The sequence below is a fragment of the Atractosteus spatula genome, chromosome 27 (assembly GCF_055471065.1).
Source record: "Atractosteus spatula isolate fAtrSpa1 chromosome 27, fAtrSpa1.hap1, whole genome shotgun sequence".
Classification (NCBI taxonomy): Eukaryota; Metazoa; Chordata; class Actinopteri; order Semionotiformes; family Lepisosteidae; genus Atractosteus; species Atractosteus spatula.
In genome coordinates, this window is record NC_142732.1 from 10,464,852 (window position 1) to 10,487,347 (window position 22,496).

General features: G+C 49.8%; 1 protein-coding gene across 4 annotated transcripts in view; it reads left to right on the forward strand.

Annotated features, from left to right (window-relative positions):
• Positions 1 to 8,656: 8,656 nt before the first annotated feature.
• dph1 (diphthamide biosynthesis 1) overlaps positions 8,657 to 22,496 on the forward strand; it is an 89,482-nt gene continuing 75,642 nt past the window's right edge. For all 4 annotated transcript variants that reach the window (XM_088906718.1, XM_088906720.1, XM_088906719.1 and 1 more), the window contains exons 1-3: positions 8,657 to 8,737; positions 10,713 to 10,862; positions 17,840 to 17,903. In XM_088906718.1, coding sequence (XP_088762844.1) covers positions 8,668 to 8,737; positions 10,713 to 10,862; positions 17,840 to 17,903 — 284 coding nt within the window. In that variant the 5' untranslated portion in view covers positions 8,657 to 8,667. The remainder of the gene's footprint in view (positions 8,738 to 10,712; positions 10,863 to 17,839; positions 17,904 to 22,496) is intronic.

The window sequence follows — 22,496 nt, forward strand, 5'->3', positions numbered from 1 at the left end:
ATATAACATTTTGTCCTCCGTCCTGTGAAGTTACACCGCGCCTTCCTCTATTTAAAGAATTTGGTTCATCCAAACTTTTTTTGGGGGGAAGTTAAATGACACTATTTCCGCCGAATTGTAATATAGTAACACCCTGTTGCAGCCCCTGGTGACGAGTGTCCGCGCTCGCGGGGTGCTGACGCGGGCAGGAGGATTCAGCACCGCGGACAGCTCGCGCCGGCCCGTCCCCCGCCGCGCGGCCACGCCGTCACGCGGGCTTGCGGCCCTCCCGGATCAGGAACTCGCGATTCCAGTTCGGCCGAATCGCGCTTAAAACCTCCACACCAGCAGGGAAGCGTGTTCCTTTTGAGGGTGAAGACGGGAAGGAGTCTTTGAAAGAAACCACGACTTTGCTGAAGGAAGTGACTCGTCTGAATAATTAATAATAATAATTGCTTACACTTATATAGCGCTTTTCTGGACACTCCACTCAAAGTCTTCTCCTGTAAGCCTACTGGCCATCTCCTTCAGGGACGGTGTCTGCTCTTGTGTTGATTATGAGGGCACCACGCTAGGTGTGCTGTTATCGGTCTGCCCCCAAGCCTCAACACTGTGCCTCAACACTGTGGAGATCGTAATCCCAGATCTCTTGGCACTGACACACTGCAGATATCTATCCATCCATTTTCTAACAGCTTTATCCAGTCCAGGGATCGAGCCTATTGTGGCCAGCAACAGGCCCAGGGCAGGGTACACCCTGGATGGGACGCCAGGCCATCTCAGAGTTGACACACAACCACAGGCACGCACACACACTCACACTGGGGCCAGTTTTCCCAGAAGCCAGAAGAATCTCTGGACTGTGGGAGGAAAATGGAGCACCTGGAAGAAATGCATGCGAACAAAGGGAAGAACATGCAAACTCCACACAGATAGCACAGATTTGAGCCCAGGGCCCCAGCACTGCGAGGCAGCAATATTGACCAATGTGCCACCGTGCTGCTCTCACTGCAGATGTGTGAGACAGAAACAGACAGCACAGAAGAACAGACAGACAGGCCGAGAGACAGTATAGACAGTTGCACGTAAACAGCTAGTCTCAGCTGTATGATATTACTGGAATTTTGAACTTAACGTGTTGGGCAGGACCTCCTCTTCAGTTAAAAATACAGGATGCAAACTGCGCCCTTCTAGAACACAGATATTTATTCACCAGCAGCAATATCACTTAATAAGCTCTGCAGGGACAGCCGGTTCACTGGGCAGGTCCAGAGAGCTCTGCTGGGACGTTCAGCACGGTGCAGGTCCAGAGAGCTCTGCTGGGACGTTCAGCACACTGGGCAGGTCCAGAGAGCTCTGCTGGGACATCTGGCTTGCTGTGCAGGTCCAGAGAGCTCTGCTGGGACGTTCAGCACACTGGGCAGGTCCAGAGAGCTCTGCTGGGATATCTGGCTCGCTGTGCAGGTCCAGAGAGCTCTGCTGGGACGTTCAGCACACTGGGCAGGTCCAGAGATCTCTGCTGGGACAGCTGGCTCACTGTGCAGGTCCAGAGAGCTCTGCTGGGATGTCCGGCTTGCTGTGCAGGTCCAGAGAGCTCTGCTGGGACAGCTGGTTCACTGTGAAGGTCCAGAGAGCCCTGCTGGGATGTTCAGCACACTGTGCAGGTCCAGAGAGCTCTGCTGGGACGTTCAGCACACTGGGCAGGTCCAGAGATCTCTCCTGGGACAGCTGGCTCGCTGTGCAGGTCCAGAGATCTCTCCTGGGACGTCCGGCTCGCTGTGCAGGTCCAGAGAGCTCTGCTGGGACGTTCAGCACACTGGGCAGGGCCAGAGATCTCTCCTGGGACAGCTGGCTCGCTGTGCAGGTCCAGAGAGCTCTGCTGGGACGTCCAGCTCGCTGGGCAGGTCCAGACAGATGCACCTCTTCCCCATTGGTAAGGATGGCGATGAGACGATCAGAAGATCTGCTGCCCAGAAAAAAATAAAATCCGCACCTCCCTCTGGGCTGCTATTGAGAGATGGAACCAGGCTGAGGAGATTCCACTATAGGCTGGCTGACTTCCTGCGGCATTTATCTCTCCTATTCAGATGCGAAATGGCTCCAATTCTGCCTCCACCTTATCGCAGCAATAATCTTAATATCCCTAATTGCTAACAGAAGGTCCCCCCCCCCCCACCATCTTTAAAACCCACCCGGCTCACAAACACATATCCGGCAGCACTTCCTGCTCTTGGCTCGTGTGGAAGAAGCCTGAAATTGAGTGATATAATGCTGGGAGATTATTTTAGCAAAACAGCAGCATTGAAGCGATTACAAGCACAATCTGAGAAAGCTGGGAAAGGCATTCTGCGCTGTGTGTGTTACAACTGTACATATTTCTAAATATATCTTCTGAAATACCTTCTATTTTTAAGCACGGGTGTGAGGAGGAGGTATCTTTTTCAGGATTGTGTGTGTTTGTTTTTTTTTGGCGAAACACTGAAAACGACCCCACACCTGAGCAGGGTACCCTGGCAGGAGGAGATGTTTGTCTTCGGAGATGGTGTGATCTGGGGACAAGAGGAACCTTCCAGCCGTGCTGTATCTGTGCTCACCCCTCTAAGGTGAGGTGAGGCAAATACTCTCTGGCTGAGTGCCTTAGCTAATCTCTTCCTGGCAGGGCTAACACAGAGCCCTTCCATGCGTGCCTCAAGGAGTGTGTGATCAATGCGCCCGATCTGCTGATGATCAGACCATGGAGTGGGCCAGGTGGTACCTACTGAGGCATTCGATCGCCAGGGAGGTGCAGCAGCACCAGTACCACCTGGCCCATTCCGATCGAACAAGCTCACTCTGATTCATCTGATTTGATGGTCTGATTCCAAACCCATCGGCCGATCGATGTATCACCACACAGCTCCTGAAGGTCCAATATCGCTGTACGCCCTTGAAAACGTTTACCAGAGCAAAGCTGCCTCCTAATTCCGCTCTGCCCCCGTGCCTGTTCCTGCTTCACCTCGTCATCCGGTTCCTCGCTGTTCCTCTCCCGTGTGCTAGTGTTTGATCACAACACCTCAGTGATTCCCCACTGTGCTTCTGCTGAGCTTTTCCACGGTCACCTTTCTTCTAGCGGTGAATTCCAAAGAAAGGAGGAAAGCAGACCGGAGAGTGGGATAAAAAAAGCAGGAGGAGAGAGAGAGAGAGAGAGAGAGAGGGAGAAGAGTAAGTGCTCCTCGGGGCGCAGGACAGGTGATTAATTGAGAGAGGCAGCCGGTCGGTTTGCATTGCCTTGTTGTGCAGTGTGAGCCTGTTGACACGCAGACAGAAACAACACCATCCTGTGATGGCAGTCTGGTCCCAGGTGAATTCTTCGCTCTCCTGTAATTATTCTCAATTAGCGCTGTTACCATGGCGAGCCCGGCGAGGAGGGAGGGAACGAGGCCCGGGCGATTCCCCAGCCTGACGGAGCAGGTCCCCCCGGCAACTGGGCTACCCCAGAAATAACACTGTGGCCCATAGCGCCCCCTTCAGTGAGACACCTGGGTCACGCAAGCTCCCAGGACACAGCAGCAAGGACACACAGTGACTGGTGGGCACACTGGACAGGAGTCAAAAGCTGTGTCTACTGATTCGTCATGAATGGAATCCACTTTCAGGTGAACCCTACACATTACTGGGCATAATGGTAGGGTACTGATTTTAGCTTTTCACTTCAAACATTTTTGTGGGGCAAACTGTACACTGGGGGACAATGAAGTTCGGCACACGTGGCGATGTGTCTCTGGAGAACACACACGTACAGACCCCCCCACACACGCACACTCTCCCTCCCCCTCCTTGTCCCTTATCTGCATTCTGGATCAATATGGATGCAAAGCCACTTTGGTGCTCTGTGTGTACCTGCCTTGTTAACATGTTCTACAAACCTACAGCAGTTCTCACAAAGAAGTGTCTCCTGTTTCCAGTCATAAACGTGCCCCCCCCCCCCTTGATTCCCTTTTGTGGCCTCGTAGCCATGTTTAGCTCAGGGTGCAGTAGTACAGCCCTCTGCACTGCTTTCACTCGGAGAGCCCTCAGTACGAGTTGTTACAGGCTGGCTGGGGGAAAGGTGGCCCCTGTATGGTGTAGTGGCTCATCATACCGGGTCTGTGGCGCTGGTATTTCAGAGAGAAAGAGTCTTCCACACTCAGGCTGACGAGGCAAGCAGGGCGGCGGGTCTCTCCGGTGGTGCGAGCTCGGGGCTGGAGAGCCGGGCAGAGGAACGCAGCCACAGGGAGGGAGGGGGGTGGCGGTACTATCCGGTTACACCAGCCAGCCCTGCGGATAAAGATTTCCGATGGATCCTGGGCTCTAGACCGAAACTGCATCGATCAGCGGAAGAGAGAGAGATGGGCTGGTGGGCACGACGATCAGACTGGGCACGTTACTCCAGGGGCTGGTGGCACAGCCTTGTTGTTTGCAGGCCCTGTGATTCTGGGCCTAAGACTGGGATAAGATCCATACTCAGAATCGCCTTCAATCATCCCTAATGTTTTTCATCGTTAATTGCTTAATAATTAACTGAGTCCAGTTATTCTTGTGGGACACTAATTTGTCTGATTATTGCTCGAAATGATCTTTACGGTACTTTTTACTTTTAGAAATGGTTGATTGAAAGGCTAGCGCTATAAACCTGCTGGACTGGGACTCTCTAGGACCAGGAGAGCTACGAGACCCTGATGATCCCCTGTAGGACTGAACAGTTTGTCATGCTTGAGTTACAGATTGCACCTTCCTATGCATCAAACAAAGCCAATTAATAAAAAAAAGCAAACTGCTTAGTTATGTTGGGTTTAGTTCAATCATTAAAAAGTGGGTTCCCAAATGTTTACATTTGAAAACAATTAAATAATTCAAATTAACATGATTATTTGGCTAATTAAGGGTTGAATTATGTAGTCGAGGAACCCTTGTTTTAGGAGATCTGGGCCAACAGCAACACTGTGATCAGGTCTCTCAGAAAGAAGGAAAAAGTGTCCAAAAAGAAAGATGAATTTCCCTGCTGTCCAGGCCCTGCCTATAGCACACAATCTTTGAAACTAGGCACTGCAGATCCATTGAAAGTGGAGTTTTTGATTCCTGATCTATTTCCTAATCCATGGGCACCTAGAAAGGAGGGATCAAAATAAAAAATCAATATCTGGTCATATCAGGGAGGCGCATCAATTGCACTGCACTGAGGCAAAATACCGAACCACTCAGCTCGCCAAAGCAATTATAGGCATTGATTCCAAATGTTCAGTCAGATGTGAAAACAATTGTGTTGGTTTTCTAATCACCACAGCAATGACAATGCCAGTAACACAATTATACCTACAGTACTCACCTGGCTAGCCACACATTTCTTATGCTGACCTCTAAGACAGCAGTACTTAAATAATACCACAGCTGCAGCCTGTTCTTGTACTGGGAAGAATGGTTGTGCTGTACACATGCATCTTTTTAATCTTTGAAGGTTATTTTTTTTTTTAAAAAAAACTTTAATTCTCAATAGAACCAAGCTGATTTGGAGATCCGTGATTCCTTAGTTGTTTTCTTGAAAAACCTCTCTCCTAGAAGGCTTCAGATCTTCAGATGAAACGAAAAAAAACAACAACTTTTCATCAGTTGCAGGCTGTGGTTATTCTTAAAAAGATTCCCCGTCACTTCAGAAGGAGATAAATGACTCATTTTCACACACCTCTCCAATTCGCAATTGCATTTCTACACAACTGATTAGATGCGATAGCAGATGGAGGTGAGAATGACTGGGAATGTGTTACAGGCTTCCAGGATTATTCATTACTTGAAAATAAATAAATAAATGAATGGGTTTAAATTCTCACTAGTTGTAATGGGCACTTCCCGACAGGCACTGCTAAAGTCTGTCTGGGTCCTGAGCCATCAGAATACAGGCAGTTTGAGAATTAGCTGTCCCTTTCATACTGTGATGAAGAGGGACACACACTGTACTGTATATTATGGCAGCCTAGAGACTTAAATTCCATTCAGTGTTAAGTCTTTCTACTGGGCTAATTAAGTCATTATGGGTAAATTCAGTGAAATTGGTTGGATTATAGTTCTGAAATATCTCCTCCTGAGGCTGCAGGCTGTGCTTCAGATCTGTTATGTAAATCCAATGATTTTGAAAGGTTTTAAATCACAACGAGCATATAACAGTTTACGTCTCCAGCAGAGGCTGACCCCTCTATGAAATTGTGTCCTTGAATGGAGTGAATTTATAATAATAATTAATTACACTTATATAGCACTTTTCTGGACACTCCACTCAAAGCGCTTTACAGGGAATGGGGATCCCCTCCACCTCCACCAGTGTGCAGCCCCACCTGGATGATGCACCAGTACTCTCCCCACACACCAGCTCTCAGTGGGGAGGAGAGCAGAGTGATGAAGCCAGTTCAGAGATGGGGATTATTAGGAGGCCATGATTGGTAAAGGCCAGGGGGAAATTTAGCCAGAACGCTGGGGGTAACACCCCTACTCTTTTCAAGAAACACGCTGGGATTTTTAATGACCACAGAGAGTCAGGACCTCAGTTTTACATCTCATCTGGAGGATGGTGCCTTTTTACAGTATAGTGTCCCCATCACTATACTGGGGCATTAGGACCCACGTGGACCGCAGGGTGAGCGCCCCCTACTGGCCCCACTAACACCTCTTCCAGCAGCAACTTTAGCTGTCCCAGGAGGTCTTCCATCCAGGTACTGACCAGGCTCAAACCTGCTGAGCTTGTCCTCAGCTTCCAGTTGTCCAGGTGGGGCTGCACACTGGTGGTGGTGGAGGGGATCCCCATTACCTGTAAAGCGCTTTGAGTGGAGTGTCCAGAAAAGCGCTAGATAAGTGTAAGAAATTATTATTAATTAATTGTATTTTACTGTATATGCTATATACTATGCACTGACTAAACTATACACTGGCTATACTATATACTGTCTGCTGTTGGTGTAGGGGGAGGCAGGAGAGCAGCTGACAGTAGCAGGTCAGTGGGAGTAGCTCAACGAGTGTGCTGACTGAGCTCTACCTGAGCCCGACGGTCCCTCTCTCTCCTCCCAGCTGCTGCTGTCCGCCTACTGCCTGGGACTCACGTGTAGACCAGACAGCACCCCGTCCCCACACACAGGCGCCGCGCTGTGCGAATCAGCCGGGAGAGAGGAAGAGCAATGCCGAGCTGACAGGGCATTTGTTTTCATTTGCTTGTTTAGTTAGCGGGTTGTACGCTGTGCGCGGATCTATTGTCGTGTTTTATTCGGGTTAATGAAATCTGTTGTGGGAGCTGAGGTGGGAGGGGACGAGGTCTTTCTGTAGAGAGGTCTCCTGCTATCGCTCAAAGGGTCCATTATGCCACCACCCACACAGCGACTCACGCAGAGCTTTGTTTGTGTGTGTTAATTGTTTTAACTCAAATGTTATTAGCGCTCTTGAGAGCTGCTGTGAGGTACAGAAAGAAGACTCCATCTCATGCCTTAGTGCCAGGAATAGGGTGAGGACTGGAGGTCCAGCGGTGTTCTTGGAGAATCTCAGTCTCACGTGATTTAAGAGTAAGCTTTACATCATGAGCTTACCTTCATAACATCATGAGCTTCGAAGACCTCAACTAGTTTCATTGTGATCAGACAGGTTGACATACTTTGTAAAGTATATTTAAACATCATTTGGATGAAAAATCGGAGTATTCTCCAGTTTTCGAGGGCCAGCGGCCCCAATATTTAGAGATGACCGACCACGGCTGACATTGAAGATTTACTGGATTAGAGAGGCCCAGACAGACAACCTAACCAACCTGACCATGCATGGACGTACAAATCCGTAGACTGGCATGCAATAGAATCGATTTTCTGTGCACATGAACAAAATATGGCCAGCAGCCACATCACCCTGCAACTCACAACTGGCAGCCCACTGGAGCTCAGCAGGTGTGAGCCTGGTCAGTACCTGGATGGGAGACCTCCTGGGAAAAACTAAGGTTGCTGCTGGAAGAGGTGTAAGTGGGGCCAGCAGGGGGCGCTCACCCTGCGGTCCATGTGGGTCCTAATGCCCCAGTATAGTGACGGGGCACTAAACCGTAAACAGGTGCTGTCCTTTGGATGAGACGTAAAACTGAGGTCCTATCTCGAAAAGAGTAGGGGTGTAACCCCGGTGTCCTGGCCAAATTTCCCATTGACCCTTACCAATCATGGCCTCCTAATAATCCCTGTCTATGAATTGGCTTCATTACTCTGCTCTCCTCCCCACTGAGAGCTGATGTGTGGTGAGCGTTCTGGTGCACTATGGCTGCTGTCGCATCATCCAGGTGGGGCTGCACATTGGTGGTGGTGGAGCGGATCCCCATTACATGTAAAGCGCTTTGAGTGGAGTGTCCAGAAAAGCGCTATATAAGTGTAAGCAATGATTACTATTATTATTATTAAGACACATTTAAACGCTACTCTTGACATTTTGACATTAACGATAATGATATATTTATTCCAGTTTGAATAAATGTTGAAAATGTTGCTTGTGTACCGTAGTAAATGAAGGTGAAGGTAAGCAAGGCGTGTATTGATTGATTAATTCCCTATTTGTCGAGTTAGGAATCTTGGTACGTTTAGCCAGTTCGATTGCTCCACAATCGATTACGTGGCTTTCTTTACTGCGTTCTGAAACGATTAGCGCTGCCTTTCCGTTACTCACATGTGTTTGTTTGGAAAAATGGCGGCGGCTGAAGTGGAGAGCCGAGTTACAGCGATGAAGAAAACGGCAGGTTGTGACTTTCTCTTTTTAAAGATACCGTTTTCGTAGAGGAACTCACGGGTGCCAGTAAGGATTATGTGGTTGGTTAATACGGTAGCGCTTCTGCGGAACAGCGTGCTGTGGGGCGAGATTAACCGCAGAGGAGTGACAGTTCTGATGTTTTTACATGGGCAATTAGAGAGCAAAACCCCTCATTGACTCGTGTCGACTTAAATCAACGTACCATCGTTTGTGGTAGCAGCGGCGGCAGCAGTGTTAATATTAGTACTGTTTTAACCATACACCAGAAACATTAGAGTTACGTAGTGCACGTGGTGTTGGGATGTATTTTGACTGCAGCTCTAGATATTAGAATATTTCTCTTGTCACAGTTAATGGTCTCAGACTATATTAACTCCCATGTCCCGGTTTTTGGAAGGACGCTGTGGCACGTAGTTGTATGTCACAGTCCTTGGCTGTATTCCTAATTTATCTTATTGAAATGAGCAGTACTGGGTCGTCTGGGATAAGTGATCACCAGAGTCCGAGAAATCATTGGTAACTGATTCATATGTATAACTAAAGAAATAATTCAGCGTCATTCTATGGAAATGAAAGTAAAGAATCCGAGGCTTGTTAAAGATAAGTGTATTCATATGTTCCTGTGGATTTGGGTATTAATTATATTTCCATATTGCTGTGGTTTCAGGTATTATTTGTTGGCCCTAATCAAATTCAAATCAAAGCAAATTACAATCTTCTGAATTTAATCAAGTTGTTGCTTGATTGCGTAATTGAAAGAATTTGACAGGTAGGTGAGCAGGAAAATTGGTGAGTTTAGTCTCCCTAATTATGCTTTCCTGTCATGAGATGGCCAGCATCACAGTAGGAGCTCTGGCTAGTCCACAGAACTGCAGGGCAGTCTGAGCTGGTCTGAGTGATACTGGGCACCTGGCTGCCCAGAGAGGACAGGCTCAGTGACCACAGTCTCGACATGAAAACTGGACACAGGCCTGGCTGCCCAGAGAGGACAGGCTCAGTGACCACAGTCTCGACATGAAAACTGGACACAGGCCTGGCTGCCCAGAGAGGACAGGCTCAGTGACCACAGTCTCGACATGAAAACTGGACACAGGCCTGGCTGCCCAGAGAGGACAGGCTCAGTGACCACAGTCTGGACATGAAAACTGGACACAGGCCTGGCTGCCCAGAGAGGACAGGCTCAGTGACCACAGTCTCGACATGAAAACTGGACACAGGCCTGGCTGCCCAGAGAGGACAGGCTCAGTGACCACAGTGTCGACATGAAAACTGGACACAGGCCTGGCTGCCCAGAGAGGACAGGCTCAGTGACCACAGTCTTGATATGAAAACTGAACACAGGCCTGGCTGCCCAGAGAGGACAGGCTCAGTGACCACAGTCTCGACATGAAAACTGGACACAGGCCTGGCTGCCCAGAGAGGACAGGCTCAGTGACCACAGTGTCGACATGAAAACTGGACACAGGCCTGGCTGCCCAGAGAGGACAGGCTCAGTGACCACAGTCTTGATATGAAAACTGAACACAGGCCTGGCTGCCCAGAGAGGACAGGCTCAGTGACCACAGTCTCGACATGAAAACTGGACACAGGCCTGGCTGCCCAGAGAGGACAGGCTCAGTGACCACAGTCTCGACATGAAAACTGGACACAGGCCTGGCTGTCCAGAGAGGACAGGCTTAGTGGCCACAGCCTTGACATAGAAGACAGATACAGACAGACCTGCACTTCCAGAATTCCCACAGGGGGAGGAACCTCAGTAGAGCTGCAGCCCAATAATAATAATAATATAGGTATTTTTATATAGTGCCTTTAAAAGTGGCTTCTCAAAGTGCTTTAAAAGATCTCAGCCAGAGGAACAGAGAATGATAGTTTTATTTTGTAAATTTTCTATTTAAATAATCAGTGTTCCCAATAAAGTTTTTTAAATGTGAAATTGTGTGGCAATTCTGTCCTGTCTGCCTTAGCTCGAGGACCCAGAAGGGTGGCTAACCAGATCCCCGATGAGATCCTGAAGGACCCCGAGCTGCAGGAGGCTGTCCGTGCTCTGCCAGAGAACTACAATTTTGAGATCCATAAAACTGTGTGGAGAGTGAGGCAGGTCCAAGCCAAAAGAGGTCAGTCACACCCTTCCTGATCATAGTCACCTACACTCTTTTATCATTAGCTCAGTGTGCGTTATGGAGATTATGGGTGATTAACACATGTATTTGCCATTTTCCTGCAGAGAAATTCAATAGAATGAAATGCTCTGGGTCGCCTGGCTCTCAATATTATAGACTATTGCTTTTCTTTATTGAATGGCGATCTTTGTGTTTTTGCTCATTATTCAGTTTTTTAGAGTGCAGATAGAAGATATTTTTCTGGAACTTATGTGTAATTAGCTCAAATGAAACGTCATCAGAAAACAATCACCTTATGCTCTTGGTAAAAGTCACTTTGAGACAGTGGAAGATTGCTTTGTGATATAAAAGATATGTCATATCAGTGTTGGATTACTGGGCTGCTGTGTGTTCAGTCACTCAAAGTGAGGATGCTGGTCTGCTGTGTGTTCACTGGTTTCTGGGCTGCTATTTATTCACCAGCTCAGGACAGGGGCTCAGGGCTAGAGTTTTGGGCTTGAGTATGTTCAGTGACTCAGGGTTGTTGTGTGCAGCAGTAGCTCAGATCTATGGCTCCGGGCTGCTGTATGTTCAGCAGCTCAGGGCTGGGGCTCCGGGCTGCTGTATGTTCAGCAGCTCAGGGCTGGGGCTGCTGGGACTGCTGTATGTTCAGTAGCTCAGGGCTGGGGCTCTGGGCCGCTGTGTGTTCAGCGGCTTGGAGCTGGGGCTCTGGGCTGCTGTGTGTTCAGCGGCTCTGGGCTGCTGTGTGTTCAGGGGCTCAGGGCTGCTGTGTGTTCAGTAGCTTGGGGCTTTGGCTCGGGGCTGCTGTGTGTTCAGTGGCTCTGGGCTGCTGTGTGTTCAGGGGCTCAGGGCTGCTGTGTGTTCAGTAGCTTGGGGCTTTGGCTCGGGGCTGCTGTGTGTTCAGTAGCTCGGGGCTGCTGTGTGTTCAGCGGCTCTGGGCTGTGGCTCGGGGCTGCTGTGTGTTCAGCGGCTCTGGGCTGCTGTGTGTTCAGCGGCTCTGGGTTGTGGCTCGGGGCTGCTGTGTGTTCAGCGGCTCTGAGCTGCTGTGCTGCACTCACACCCTCTGTTGTGTGTCACTCTGACGCAAGCTGTTATCATGGAATCGGAAGAGGGTGCTGCCGGAGGTGGCACCTGTCTCCTCACTTTACTCCGTGCTGCGAGGTGTGAATGAAGCCAGTGCGTGAGACGTCGAGACCCTTCTAATTGAATCTGCTAATAATAAAACAGAGAGTGGGGGGAGGCTGCAGAGAGAAAGGTGTACGAATGGCTTCTTTGGAGATCCCCCCTGAACTGCTCCTCATACGCTGATAACTCCCTGTGTCTGGGCGGAAGCTCTTGAGCTGGGGTCTGGCAGTGGGCGTGCTCCACTGGCTCAGTCTGCTGTCTCATTCGAGTTCGTGGAAATGTGGTGTCCCACGAGAACCACCGACATTGCTACCCCCCCCCAGCCAGGCGCATCCACGACCCATTAAATCTGGGAGGAATTCAAGTGGATCGGGGCCTGTCTTAGATCCAGACGTTGATCCTCCTGGCTGTTGCAGATTACAAACCCATTTCTCTTGGACAGAGGGCAGACAAAGAGCTGTGACCCAGCCTGGGACCTGAGACCGGTATTGTGCAGTCCTGGACTGAGGCCAGCCTGACCAACACCTCTGAGCGCTCCAGTAGTCTGCGCTGCAAGAATGGCTTCATTTCAGCTCCAGGCTGAGGCCGTCTGGAGCTCCCTCTCGGCTTTGTCTGCCTGCGACTGCAGAATTCAAGCAAGGCCCAAGCCAGCGTCCATGGCTGGCAGCCCGCCTGTCTGAAAGCCACGTGCAGCCCAAGAGGTCGGAGGGCGTCTTATCTTGCATCCTGCACCGTGTCCAGCGCTGGTGCCTGTTCCCCCTGCGCGGGGAGCAGCCGGAGCCAGACGCCGGGGCGCTGGTGGGTTTTAAGGAGCGTGGCCTGCTTCACGGGGAAGTCATTCGTTTCTAGGGGATCAGAGTCCTAGGAAATTCCTAGATTTCTTCTAGGGAATCAGAGTCGCTGCTCGGTGTTTAGGACCAGCAGTGATGCTCTCTCCTTTCTCCTAGTCTCTCTTGAGAAGGTGGCCTTCGCAGTCGGCTCCTTTCTTTGCTCCGCAGCCCCGAGGGGATTATATCCGGCTGTCTGTTTCTTCCCCCCTCCCCCCCAGTCGAGGCCGGGGCTCTCCTGGGCTCTCGTCTGTCCCCCACTCCTGCCGCCCAACCCAGCGGAATATCATACCTGTGGAAAAGCAGACAGCAGGGAAAACCGAAGAGGAGAATTTCTCTAGGAACCCATGGCATCCATCTCTGTGTTTCCCCAGGGGACGGTAAAGGCAGACGCGCTCGTCTCCAGAGAGACACACAAAGCCTGCCCGCCCATCCGCCCCTCATCACCAGTCCCCACATGCCAAAGGACAGAAATGAAGGATTTCCGGTTCCATTTTATGATCCATCCCCAGTTTAGACTTCTTGGAGGGATTTGGCGAGGATGCTGTAGAGGTAGAGTCACTGCACAGTGTGGCGCACTGAATCGAGAGTGCGTAGCGGCGTGTGGCCCAGCCAAGTAACGGGCATACAAAATTGTGCTCGAAAGAGAAATTTCGTGATTAAAAATGATTGGGCGGGAGAGTTTTGTACTTGATTGCAGTGGTGGGACTCTGAACGGGTAGAAGGGTTTCTCAGCAGGCATCTGGAATATATCAGCCCCCTCCCCCAGTTTTCAGTTCGCGTTAATGTGGCTCTCAGTCTGCGCTTGTGCTGTTAGTCACTACAGCCTGTCTAAGGTAGTGATGATAAGACTAGTTCCACTCCATTATGTGTTGCAGCAATGCCCTTTTAATGGCACTGATGAGCCATTGTAGCTGTTAATGGCGTTTGCAGAGCAGTAAAAGAAATGCACAGTCCTGTGCACCGGAATTATCTTGCAGCTGTGCTGCGCGGTGGGGCTCTGGATTGATCCAGGTCTCCGCGGGCTGCCCAGTCATTAAAGCCGGGCTCTCGTTCGACTGCTCCTCCTCCCTCCTCCAGACAATCGCATGAGCATCACCCAGCCCTGCTGGGGATCGGTGTTGGCTTTCGCCACCCGGGCGCCCTGGGTGCGCCGCCTGCCCGTCGCCCGAGCGGCGGACACCGCTTGTCGCTCTCGCCGGAGGAGAGGTGTGTGGATGTGCCCCGTCGTCTCGCGCTGCGGGCAGCGGTTCTGGAGGCTCGGGAGGAGAGATTCTGTTGCAAGCGCGCGTAGTCTGGCCCCCCCCCCCGGAGCGCACGTGGGCTCAGCAGAGCGGGGCGGACGGTTGCTGTGCCAGCCGGAGTGAGGGGAGCGAGCTCAGCGAGCACAGTAACCTTTCGCTCTTAATAAACTCGCCCTTTGAAGTTAATGAGCACTTTTGCCTGTCTGTGTCTGTCTCGGTGAGGTGAAGGCGAGTGTTTAACCTTTCATCAGAGATGCCTGGAACTGCAGGCTTTCCACCCCCACCTCTGCACCCTTATCCTGCTCCTTTTCTCTTTGCCCTCCCTGTCTCAACCCCCCCCCGCACCCCAATTCCCTCTTTTTTATGAGAACACCAGGAGAACATAGGAAAGGTCACAGAGGAGATGGGAACGCTCAGGCCATCCCGATTGTTTTTGTTTGAATGTTAGCAGGGTATCGATCTGATTGCTCTCGCCCTTTCCTTCAGAGTTCCAGTCAGCCACCACTCTCTGTGTAAACACGTGCTTCCTCCCGGTTTCCACGTCTGCCCTCAGCTCCCTGTTTCATTCCTGAGCGAAGGTTTCATCGCCCGAACCTCAGGCTGAAACCTCTCCGGGTTCGGAATACTCGTCCAGGTCCTTCCTTACCTCTCCTCCTCGGGAAATTCGGTTCCTTTCAACCGTCTGTGACACTCATGTTAGAGATGGCTTATGTCTGCCAGGAATGCTGCCAGAAGCCTCTCCGTTTGTTTGTTTTTTTATTCACAGGATTTCAAGTCCCTTTTGTTTGAGTCATCTTCTACAACAGGACATAAAATCAAGGATTTTTCATTTCCTGTTTTAATTGCAATGCTGTTGAAGGCCTCGGAATAGATCTTTTATTGGTGGGTTTATTTGCTGGGGCATTCTGTCAAGGATTTTCAGCATCGTTTGGGCATCCTCCGATTTCACTGCTGAAGCCTTGTGCGTGCGTGTGTGTGAGTTCGTGTAGCTCCACATGGAGAGGAAGAGGGGAGGCTGTTGTTGTCGATGGGAGTGGTCCTCCATGGCTTTGTTTGCTTGGGTTCAGGGTACTGCTCTGCTCGCAGCAAAGCCATTATTCACTATGAATTATTTTAAGGCTTTTAATTTGATTTTTTTTTATTTCACTGTAAAAAGAAGGGATGTTTTAACAAGTGGGGGGGGTTTAAAATGGATGTTTTAACAACAAATAGCATTTATAGGTTTGTACCTGGTAAAAAAACAAGCATACATTAAGACAAACAACATGTTGTCATTTCTGCTCTGTTAATGGAAAAAGATTGATTGATGTGTGGAGGTGTGGTGGACAGCTACCCGCCTCACTCGGGCTTTGTCTGGAGGGGGGTCAGAGGCCTGCTCGCCCCTCCAGAACAGAAACTGGCACTCAGCTTAAAGCACGAGCAGGGCGGGAGTATGAAGACCTCTGGCCTGATATTGCAGCTGTGGTGCTGATTTCGTTTCTGGGGTCTGTGTAAGCCCGGCTGTTCCAGGTTTTTTTACAGAAATAGAGGATGAAAAATTTCAGGAGAGAAGTTGAGCCCCTAATGTAGTGTCCTGCTCCAATATAAATACGGGGTATTTTAACCTGTGAACCCCCCGCAGTGCTGTGTTTACGGACGTACGCAGATGGGTCACACAAGTGCAGGGCGTTTTGACCCCCTGGCCTGTTAAGTAGGGAGCAGCTCATAGCTCTCATCCAGCCATTTCTTGAAAGAAGCCAGCCTGTCTGCCTTGCCAACATGGCTGTGCAGCTTGTTCAGCTCTCCTGCAACTCTTGGTGTAAAGTGCCTCCTGGTCTCAGTTTTAAATGCACTTCCTCTTTTCCAGTTGTGCCCCCCCGGCAGCCCCTCAGCCCTCTTACCGTGGGTGGCTCTGACTGCTGTGCTCTCAAGATCAGGTTGTTGCCCTAAGAGGGGATAAACTCACAGACACAGTGTTTTGGGGCTCTTGTCTCAGGCTCCTGGCTTGTGAGTAGATTTGAACAGACAGATGAGTTAAAACAGCATCGCAGGTATGTATGTCTGCATGCTGGCATTTCTGCCTTATGAGTGAAACCAGTATCAGAGTCTGCAAAACCTGGTCAAACCTGAAATGGATTCCTGCACTATGCAGGGTCATCAGTAAGAGGAAAGGACAAGACCCAGTGCGACTGCACTTCCGGCACGGGGAACTAAGTTGCAGAGCAGAGTCGAGGTGAGAGGTGTTGGCTCACAGGCATGTTTCCCCCATAACCGTTTGTCGAGCGTGCAGGTCTGTTGTGATCATCGCCCTCGACTGCCAATTTCCATGAAGTGTGCTGGAGCTGAGAACAGGGCCTGTGAGGATGCTCGGGTGGAGCAGAGCGAGATCGGGGAGGCGGGTGAGAGCTGGTGACTCAGTGTCACACAGGCACAGAGAGAGCTGCAGAGGCACAGGGACAGTGCTGAACTCCTCCTACAGCCGCAGCTGTGGTAGCACGTCCCCGTTGTGTAGTAGGGAACCCATCAAACTGCTGTGCGATAGGAGTCCAATCTGTTTCACCCTTTTATGAACTGAGGTTCTTGCATGAATTGCACCGATGAAGCCGAAGAGCAAATGTATTCAGTAATTATTTCTGCTTGATCCTTGTGCATATTCACTGACTGTGTTGTTACTATGTAATAAGCTTGACTAATACTTAGTGTTGGCTGATAGACCAGAACCAGTAGTTGGTAAAACCTGTGATAGACCTACAGTGCAGTCTGGACAGTGACACAATTTTTGATGTTTTGACTCTGTACTCCATCACCTTGGATTTAAAATGAAACAATTACTAAGAGGTTAAAGTGGAGAATTAAAGCTTTAATTCTAGGGTAATTACATCTATATTGGGTGAACCATATCGGAATCATAGCCCTTTTTATACACAGTCCCGAAAACAACAAAAATTGTGTCACTGTCCAGATAATACTGTTGTGCGGTGGAAGTCTCAGTCTCGTTCCCTGGTACCATCCTGCTAATCCAGTCGTGCGCTATCACATGGCCTTCAGGAGCGAACACATGGCCTTCGATAATGTTAAACAGAAACCATTAATCTTCAGTAGTGGGGAGCTTGTGCAGAGCAGTGCTTAGGGACTTATAACTGGAAGGTTGTGGATTGCCCCAGGTGAGTCTTTGCTGTTGTACCTTTGAGCAAGGCACTTCACTCAAAAGTGCTCCAGTTGACTACCTATCTGGATAGTTTTAAGTGCTAATCCTGTGGGCTGTTGCCAGTGTGAATGTGCTCTGATGTAGCACCACACTGTGATGTCAACAGACGCCGTTCTACACAGCGGATCCTTTGTCCTCTCCTGTGCTGTTGGCTTTGCTGTTATTGGTAAGCCTGCATGTTGCGAGTCTTCTGCCTTACCCAGCGGGTAGGCATTAGCCCATAATCAGTGCACACGCTATACTACAGTATAGCTATATAGTGGCTGATGAACTCTGCATTCGCTGGCGGGTCTTGTAATCTGCTGTACTCAGTAGCTCCTGCGCTGTATAATCGGCTCGTACAACGTGCAGTATCCATAGGGCGTTTTACTGCGCTGTAGTCAGATCTTCATTCTGGCAGATCGTTCTAGCTTGTCGTTGTGTTGTGCAAACGCCAATGTGTTCTTATTTAGCTGTATCTACCGGGCACAGTGTATCCCACCCGCTACCTGTCAGTACTGGCCTGCCCTATGAAAATGAGCATCCCTCTCCCCCCCACATCCCTGTGGCCCTATCCACATTCCCTCACACCCTTTCCTCTCGTTCCAGTTGCTCTCCAGATGCCAGAGGGCCTGCAGATGTTCGCCTGCACTATTGCTGACATCATCGAGAGGTAGGACCCGCTCGGAGTTAACCCTTTACTGGTTTGGGGGGGAGGGGGTGTGAGAGGCTGGGGGGGGGGGGCGGCTGGGACTGTTGGGAGTGGATTGGGGGTTCCTGGTTAGGAGCCAGACCGCTTCAGCAGGAGAGCAGGGCTTTGCCCTCACCTTCCCCAGTATGACCAGGACGGATCTCCCACGTGACATGGGCCACATCTGACTTCTGGGATGGTCGCCCTAGCTTGTGTTACACTGCAGGTGCCATGCACAAAGTCTGCACGTTCTGACAGCTGCCACCCCTCTTGGGTTTCAGCAGAATTTGCTGTTAGTACAATTCTCGAGTCCACGCGGCTCGTCTTTGCTGCATAATGATCTCGTACAAGGTTGCCCCCTTGGAAAACAAAAGAGAGGAAAAAAATCAATCGAAATGTTTTTTTTTTTTTGCACGTGTCCATTGCTATTTAAAACCTGTCATCTTCAACCGTGTGCTGCAGCTCATGCATGAAAGGGATCATTTCCACCGTCTAGCCTGTGCCGTCATTCCCCGCTTATTCCAATTAATGCCATGACGAGGCGGGAGCGGGGATGTCAGGTTTGGAAAGGGGGGGGACCTAGACTCGGGGTTCTGTATGAAGAAATCCTTTCTCCTGGCGACAGGTGGAAGAGGGGGGGTGGCTTTCATTTCAGTCAAAAAGCCTTGATGTACACGGAGGCTGCTCTTGGCTTTGGAGAGCCAAGCACTCCCCCCAGCCCCCAGCCCCAGCGGGGAGCCCTGACGCCCCAAATTCTCCCCGTCCGTGGTGCAGGAGCTGGGCACCCAGGGGCGAGTGAGCAGGGTGGTAAGGTAAGATCAGATCAGATCACTTTACTGGCCCTATACAATTTCTTGCATTAGGAATTTGTCTTCTCGCATACCCCAGCTTGCTCTCCATGAGACACACAGACAGGGAGAGAAGCTGGGGGTCAGAGCGCAGGGTAAGCCATTTATACGGCACCCCTGGACAGTTGGGGTGAAGGGCCTTGCTCGAGGGCCCAACGGAGTAGGATTCCTCTGCTGGCCGCGGGATTTGAACTGGCAACCTTCCAGCCACAGGCAGAGATCCTGAGCCACAGAGCCACCACTCCGCCCCCCTGGTGACAGGAGAAGGACGAGGCCGCGCGTCTCCAGGGACAGATCGACCCCTGGTGCCTGCGCAGGCCGCTGTAGTCAGCTGCTCTTAATTGTTAATGCGCGCTCACTGCGTTGGGGAGGTGCACACACACCGCCTGCTCACGTGGAAGAACACTCATCTGCCTGCTTCAGCTGCAAGGCCCAGTCAGTGCCTGACTCAATTTCAAGTGTTCGGGGAAAAAAAAACATCAACACTCTTTCATAATATCCCTGTTTCCAGTAAGAAACGCAGGAGGATTGTATAACACCATGAAGATCTCATAATTATTGCAATTACAACACGTCATGCCTTTACTCGAAGCACAGACGATCTCGCGCCTGTAAACAGTCATTTATGTTTCAAACACTTCGTGGTTAACAATACGTCCTTGTGATTCTGATGTAATGTGTAGACTGCAGATAGCTACAAATTCAGTTCTCGAGAACAGAAAGACGAGAGAGGAAAGTCATCTGGCTGCTGGAAGAGGTGGCTGTGGGGACCGAGAATTGTAACTTCTGTCCTCCGGCGGTAAAGAGAGCTCTGCCAGGGGAAACGGGCGAGAAAAAGGTTTTCTTCCTCTCATGCTGCTGTATGGTGCCTTAAAACTTCAGCTGAAATGTAGCCTGGACTCTGATTTTACCCTGGTCTCCTGCAGAGAGGTAACCCTCGCCCATCTGTCATTATTAATAATAATAATTATTATAATAATTCCTTACATTTATGTAGGTACACTTGTATCAATACATGGTTTTCTGGACACTCCACTCAAAGCGCTTTACAGGTAATGGGGATCCCCTCCACCACCACCAGTGTGCAGCCCCACCTGGATGATGCTCCAGTGCCCTCCCCACACACCAGCTCTCAGTGGGGAGGAGAGCAGAGTGATGAAGCCAGTTCAGAGATGGGGATTATTAGGAGGCCATGATTGGTAAGGGCCAATGGGAAATTTGGCCAGGACACCAGGGTAACACCCCTACTCTTTTTGAGAAACGCCCTGGGATTTTTAATGACCACAGAGTCAGGACCTTGGTTTTACGTCCAATCTGAAGGACGGCACCTTTTTACAGTCTAGTGTCCCCTGTCGCTATAGTGGGGCATCAGGACCCACACAGACTGCAGGGTGAGCGCCCCCTACTGCCCTCTCTAATAGCTCTTCCAGCAGCAACCTTGGTTTTTAGTGTTGGCAATGATCAGATTGGAATTGTGGGCACTGTGCTTTACTGTTACTTCAGCTGGCGCTGATGTACTTTGCCGTATCCCTCTGGTATTTTACTGTTCTGGAGCCGGCAGTGAGGCTCCGTATTTAGCGGTGTCTTGGAAAACGGGTCCTGCTCTGTGCTGTGCAGGTTTTATCCCTTCAGTCATTCTGATGCAATGTGGATGCTGGGGTTTGTCCATATAGTTATCGTAGTTGTCCTTCTCTAGGTTTGATAATGTTCATACATCACCCCTGTAGAATGGCCAGCCCCCAATAATTAAACAGGTTGGTTGAGTACATGGTCAGCATTTCCTCACTGATCAAGACAAAGCATCAGTAAAAATTACATTAAAAATCATAGTATAATTTACATATGCCTGCCAGTATTTGGCTTCTACCCACCCAGAGCCATAATGGAGACTGGTATCCAGCATGCCTGAATCATCTGTGATGGTCTAGTCGAGTTTCACCTGCAAGCCTCTGGACCCTGGAAAGACCATGTGTGGATCGTGGGCTTAAGGGTTCAATTCAATTCCATTTATTTTTATATAGCGCCTTTCACAACAAGGTCGCCCCAAGGCACTTAACAGTGCAAGTGACCCTACATGTTGTGAATACAGAACAGAAAAGACCAGAAGACAACGGAGGAGAGAAACCAAAAACTCCTTAGTCAGGAGAAAAAAACCCTCTAGGGGTCCAAGGTCAACTGGCTGCCCAACCCCTTTCAGCATGCTAACATTATATAATTTTAAGAAAAGGAAATAAATGAATGGGGGTATTAATCCATCCATCATGTCTTCTGTATGTCAGTAGTCCATGCAGATCTCTGTAGACCAGCAAAATCCTCCTAAACGACAGCTATATCCACGATGTCCCTCTTGGATCCATGGCAGTGATGCAGCATCCAACTCAGATGGTGCCCAGCCCGGGCTCCGTCCGGACAGGTGGGGAGGAGAATAGGATAGTCTGGTCAGAACAGATGTATCTACCAGGTGGGCCAGCACAGAGACACACAGTGGTAGGGACAGCAGCACCAGCAGCCATGGTTGCAGCAGGCTATGATGTGAGCTGTGAGTATGCTAGGCTGAAGTAATAGGTCTTCAGTCTGGGTTCCTTCATTCCCGTTAAAGCACCATCCTAATTCCTGGAGTTTATGTCGTGTTCCTGCAAAATTAAAAAGGATTGCTTACGCAAAGCCGAGAGCTATCACACTGCCTCGTTAGCGTGAACCAAAACCATTAGTCTTGTTAATTACATCTCTTACAGCGCGTTAGCTTGTAGACATCAGTGCACACCCTTTACGCGAAGCAATTAAGACTTTCGTTTCGTCCTTCAGATGCAAGAGCGGTTTAGACCATGCGGCCAAATACAACATTAATAAATAAGACAGCGAAACGTTTTTAAAAAAACATAGCAAGTCCTGGATGAGCAGCGCCATTACTGCGCATAGCAATCGAGGTGATCAGGGTAATAAAAATAATGCTAATAACAAAAAAATGACTTGCTCAGCTGTTTTCTTCTCTTCCTGATAAGACGGACAGGCTGCGGAATAATTAAAAGGCAAGCCGATCAGAATCGTGCGGGGTGGTTTTAATTAAAGTAGCACGAGCGTTAATTAATCCAGGTTTAAGAGACGCGTCTCTGGGTTTTAAACGAAGAAGGGCTCGTTTTCGCTTTGGGGCGATAGCATCGCTTTGGCGGGGGGCATTAATCACTGCGAGAAAGACAGAGCCCAGGGAGGAGGAAATACTGCCCGTCTTGTCCTCTCTGCTTCGCGTCTGGCAGCTCGAAAGTTTTTCTAGTGAGGAAGGCAGTAAAGTTCGGTTAAAGGACGGAGGCCAGGAGAGAATTGTGTCTTGTTGGCCTGTTGGGACGGCAGCAGCCTGATCTTGCTGGGCCTCAGAGGCTCAGCAGGCTGGGCCTGGTCACTGCTGGGGTGGGAGATCACTGATGCCGGCGTCACTACACTACACGACTTTTCCCAGCGCGAGCCCGTTACCCTCAGTTGTGTAGTGTGACACCCCCAGGGACTCAGTCACAGTGCCCTTAACAGCCCCTACGACTTTATCGTAGCGAGTCAGAGAGAATCAAACTGGTTTGATTTTTCTCGTAGCGAATCGCAGGGGTGGGCAGTGAGCCAGATGTGTACTTGTGAGATAATGTGCCCATTATATTACACGTTATAATGTGGTGCTAATTTGTTTACAGTATTTGTTTTAAAGGTGTCTTGTATTTTTAACTCGTTTATTTTTTGTAAA